General features: G+C 37.0%; 1 protein-coding gene across 1 annotated transcript in view; it reads right to left on the bottom strand.

The window, feature by feature from the left end:
* The window catches only part of micall1a (MICAL-like 1a), a 20,061-nt gene extending 15,846 nt beyond the window's left edge, over positions 1–4,215 (bottom strand). Inside the window, exons 1-6 of the mRNA XM_016273685.1 lie at positions 4,161–4,215; positions 3,449–3,552; positions 2,530–2,654; positions 1,843–2,396; positions 1,661–1,724; positions 138–526 (exon numbers count right to left, since the gene is read on the bottom strand). Coding sequence (XP_016129171.1) covers positions 138–526; positions 1,661–1,724; positions 1,843–2,396; positions 2,530–2,654; positions 3,449–3,552; positions 4,161–4,215 — 1,291 coding nt within the window. The remainder of the gene's footprint in view (positions 1–137; positions 527–1,660; positions 1,725–1,842; positions 2,397–2,529; positions 2,655–3,448; positions 3,553–4,160) is intronic.
* Positions 4,216–5,100: the final 885 nt, after the last annotated feature.

The following is a 5,100-nucleotide window of genomic DNA, read 5'->3' as shown; positions in this document are numbered from 1 at the left end:
GTTGTAAATAAGGGTGGGGGGGGGGGGGGGGCACCTTTGAATATTATGTTGGACAATTCAAATTCAGTCTTCACCAGCTCTTCAGTTGTGTAAAGCAAAATGTACCATCAATGTATCAGACACGGTAAGCAACTAACCTGACAGAGAAGAATTCGGAGCTTTGGGTGCTGGTCGCTTCTTCCTTCGGACACTTACAGGACTTTCAGAAGGGGCAGGACTTTGTCTTCTTGTGTCCCCAGCTGTGATTTCAGCAGCCTGGGTAATCCCATACCAAGGGTGACTAGCCACCACAGGACCAGGGGGATCTTCAGGAGTCGTTTCTGGCTCCTCTTCCTCATCATCAAAGGGATTTGGAGGAGAGGATGGCCTTGATTCCTCCTCCTTTAGAGAAGGAGATGAACCAGTGCAGGGAGGTACAGCTATACCTGTGGGTGGGCGAGGTGCTGGTTTCTTTTTGGTTTCTGATTGGACAAGAGCCAGCCAGGGTGGGTCTTTTGGTTTAGGAGTGTCATTGGCCTTGTTAGAGCTGGGAAAGGAATACATTACAACCACTGAGAGGAACGCACATAGAGATCCACGACTGATCAAAAGTTAAGATATAACTTGAGTTTTTATGTTTTTGGAAAAAAATCGGTTATGCTTTATTTTAAGGTGTCCTTGCTACAGTGTAATTATACATTTAAGCACTGAGTAATATTAATTAACTACATGTACTGACTTTATGGTTAAGGTTAGGATTAGGGGTTGGCTTAAGGTTACTTGCATGTAATTATGCATAATTAATTGTTATTATAATAGTAAAAACATGTAATATGTGTAACAAGGACACCTTAAAATAAAGTGTTACCAAAATCTCTTATGTTCACGAAGGCTGTATTTATTTCATGAAAATTACAGTAAAAACAGTAATAATTTGAAATGTCATTACTATTTAAAATAACTGTTTTCTGTTTTAATATATTTACATTTTTAGGTCCTTTAACTAAGCACCAAATCAGCATATTAGAATGATTTCTGAAGGATCATGTGACACTGAACAGTGAAGTAACGGCTGCTGAAAATTCAGAAGAATAAATTCCATTTCAAAATATATTAAAATGTAAAAAATTTGGGTTACACTTTATTTTGATTGTCCACTTTAGACATTCTACTAACTATAAGTAACTTTGTAACTACATGTCAACTAATTCTCATTAATTTGAAACTATATATCTACTAACTCTCAGAGTAGATTGTTAGGGTAGGTTTAGGGTTAGTAGAATAAGATGACATATACTTGCAAAGTTTCTCAGTCAGTATGTTGTATGTTGTGGTCTCATCAAAATAATGTGGCAGAAGTTATTAAGCAGACAGTCTACTAATACTCTAATGACTGCTAGTTGACATGTAGTTGTAAAGTTACTTACTTTTAGTAGAATGTCTAAAGTGGACTATCGAAATAGTGTTACCAAAAATTGCAATAATTTTCACAATATTACTGTTTTTACTGTATTTTTGATCAAATAAATGCAGCCTTGGTGAGCATAAGGGACTTCTTTCAACAACATCAAAAATCCTAATTATTCCAAACTTTTGACCGGTATTGTACGTGAAACAGAAACAAAACCCGAACAATGGAAAATAAGAGATACAGTAGAGAAGACGCCAACAATTATCTTACCGAGCAGGTGAGTGCAATCTTTCTCTTGCCACGGGAACTTGAGAAATTTGAGTGTCAGAAACTCCTAGAATCACAATTAACAGATAATTTAAAAAAACATTTAACAAAAACATGTAAACAACATGCAATAGTATGGCCTGTGTAATGTTATTAATGCAGACGAGATAAGCATCAGTGCTCACCATTGACAGAGGGTCTGGGTGGGCGTGGTCTGGGGACAGGGCGAGGAGCAGGGGTGGGCTCAAATACCCGTCTAGGTGCTGGAACCGGTCGACCCTCTGCTGCTGTACTCTTCACTGACGTTGTTGGCTCATCACCATTGGCCCCACTAGCGGCTGGCTTGTGGTCTTCTTGTTGTGTGTCCTGATCCTCCTCTTCAGATTCATCAAAGGGATTTGGCAGACTAGAAGAACAAGGCACTCCGTGCTCTGTCTCGACTTCTGATCTGCTATCTGGCTGCTTGCTTGATGCTTTTTCTATTTCAGTTATTTCCTCTTCCTCTCTCTCCGGGGTGATCTCAGCATCGCTGTGTGATGCTTTAGATTCTAAACTCCTATTGTTTCGGTCTTCTGGGCTTGTTGAGGTTAGTGTGGCTAGTTTATTACTCATATCTGAATGACCATTCTGATTGGCATCTGAGGCAGATCTGGTGAAGTGGTGTGTGCAAACCAATGATCCAGGATCCTCTGTGAACTTGTAAGATCCAGGCAGTAAAGTTCTGCTGCATTCCTTACATCTGAGAGAAAATCAGAAATTCTCACAAAAACAGTGATAACAGTAACAGCAGAGGGAATAATAAGTAATGTTACTTTTAAGCTTTTAATAATAGAACAATACAGATGCAGATGTTACGCTAGGCAGTTGTTCACCTGAAGCAGTTCCGATGATAAAGTTTGCCATCAACAAGGATCCTCTGAACCAAGTGAACATGCTTTCCACAGACTGAACAGCTGCTGCTCAGAGTACTGCGTTTTGGTTGGCTATCTGCACCAGACTACGTAGCACCAAAAACCAGGTTGAGAATGGAAGGTAAAAAAACATGGAAAAGTAGAGGAAAAAATGGTAAGAGCCACTGATGTTTATTTGGGACCATAGCCTATTTAAATTTTTTTTTACTTTGTTAATACTTTGGACTGTATAAATATGTATACAAAACCAACTACATACATACTTAACATCATGGCATTAGACAATTGGTACAAATTTCTTCAACAAGCAAACAATGTAAAAAATTACTTTGAAAACACAGGAGGACAATACAGATGCCAAAAGTAACAAATTGAGAAACTAATTTTACTGATGTCAATTACTGACCCACCAATTTTATTGACCAGAAACATAGTCAGAAAGAGAAATGGAAAGCTAAAAATAAAGAAAAGGAGGAGAATTCTGTCTGTGAATGGGAGGTATAAGGAGGACGGGGGAACATTTCTGGAGAAGCAAAATCCTCTGAACTCAGACAGCTCACAATATCAACCAAAAACCAAATATGTGATTTGGCTCTGACTGCTGATTTAATAAATTAATTAGAAAATATGGCAACAGCAGAGTACTTTGCTCTGAATACATGGAATTAGGCCAAAATGAGATCTCACTGCTCTCCATCTTGTGTTGTAATAATAAATTCCACTCCACTCATGGTGCAATAGCAAATCCTTAAATGTGGTTAAAAGTCTGAATTTTTGGAAAATTTGTCTGTGCACATACAGGCTGTTGTTAGGTCTACAGTCACCCAGATAATCAGAACAAGAAACGTCTGTTTTTTAAAAACAATGCTGTCTTCTTTACCTCAGTCTGAGCATCACGGCCCTCTGGAGAAGCAAATGGTCTCTTTATGGCTGGTTTGATGTGACCAGGACCACCACCAGGGCTCTTTATGTTTGTGGAGACAGCTAAATAGAGGATAAAAATTTTAGTAGCATGTGTCCAGCATTTTCTACATTGAATGTAATTAAAAGAATATACAATACAATTCGAGTTCTATTGACAGCATAGGGGACATACTGTCAATTACACCAGAAAAATAGCTAAGCTAAAAGCAGTACAAACTTGATAAAAAAAAAAAATCATAGGTTCATAAACCTAAATATAAAAAAAACAAATCTGTACAAGTAATTTGCTCGAACAGCAAAGCTGGTTTGTTTACTTGCACCACCCAATGGTTAATACAGTATCCAAATCACGCCATGCTAAACAATGAAAGTCCATGAATCCTAAAACTGCAACCCAGTGTGAGGCGTAGTGCAAACCAAATCATTCTTAATCAACACAATCAGGTTTGGAAATTTAATGTCAAAAAGAACCTAGTTCTTTCTGTTTTCACTGGATCTCTTCTTTTCTCATTTTTCCAATATACGTTATTTACTGCAATGTGAGATTGCTTAAATGAGCCAAGTGTTACAATACCTCAGCCAATCACTTGCACTTTCAGTCACACTTGCAATGTTCTGTGACATCACATGCACTCACTGCATACAGAAATATACTGAAGAACTCTCACTGTCCACTTTGTTAAGACTTCTGATTAAAAGGCTGTACACTAACACAGTGGACATTCTGACCTACAGTCAGCCATTACACCATGAGCAAATAAAAGTTAACATAGGTTTATCAAATAAAGAACTGCATGGTTTTTAACCATTTAATTAAAAAAATATATATGATTTCCTACTGACTTTTTTCATATTTCGTAAAAATGAAAAGATAAAATTAATGAAATAGGTAGAAAAACAGAAATACGACCTCACTCACATTCCTGTTTTTCCCCCCTCCAAGTAAGTGATGGCAGCTTTATGATTGTAATTGACAATTTAATTGTCATTTTTCTCTGCCAGGTTTCATTTGAAGTGGAACTTGAAAGACATAAGAACTTTGACTATAATTGCTACATTAAATTTAATATTTGAAAAAAAAATCCATACATTACAGAGAACCCATCAATGTGATAAAACTGGGGGGAAAAATCCCTCATAAGTGTTGTATCATGAAAATGAAATACGAGCCTGCATGGGGACATAGGAAAAAATATATTTGGTGGTTTAAAATGAGGTAAACTTTTTACAATTATTTTTAAGTCAACTTAAATATGCTTCAAGTTCAATTGCTGTTATTTATGACACCTTTAAAATTGATATAGTTTAGCATTTTAAGGCAGTGACATCATGATCTTTACTGGGAATACAAAGGGCACCAAAAACAAAAAAAAACTTCAAGTCCAAGTATAATAAATCAGCTCTTGAGAGAATAATACAGTTTTAGTGAAATGAGTGCTGCAATAGTTTCAATTAGAGTTTCAATTTGACATGGCAAGGAAGGAACCAAAACTCTTCCAGGATGATAGTAGTGATGAAAATAACCTTGAGAGGAACCAGTCTTCACCGGTGGTGTATATTTAATAGAATTGCTCCTCCCTCTCCTTTACACTCTGTATACCATCTGCA

This window comes from Sinocyclocheilus grahami, unplaced genomic scaffold (genome assembly GCF_001515645.1).
Source record: "Sinocyclocheilus grahami isolate Dianchi unplaced genomic scaffold, SAMN03320097.WGS_v1.1 scaffold80.1, whole genome shotgun sequence".
NCBI lineage: Eukaryota > Metazoa > Chordata > Actinopteri > Cypriniformes > Cyprinidae > Sinocyclocheilus > Sinocyclocheilus grahami.
This window is presented reverse-complemented; position numbering and strand designations above follow the sequence as displayed.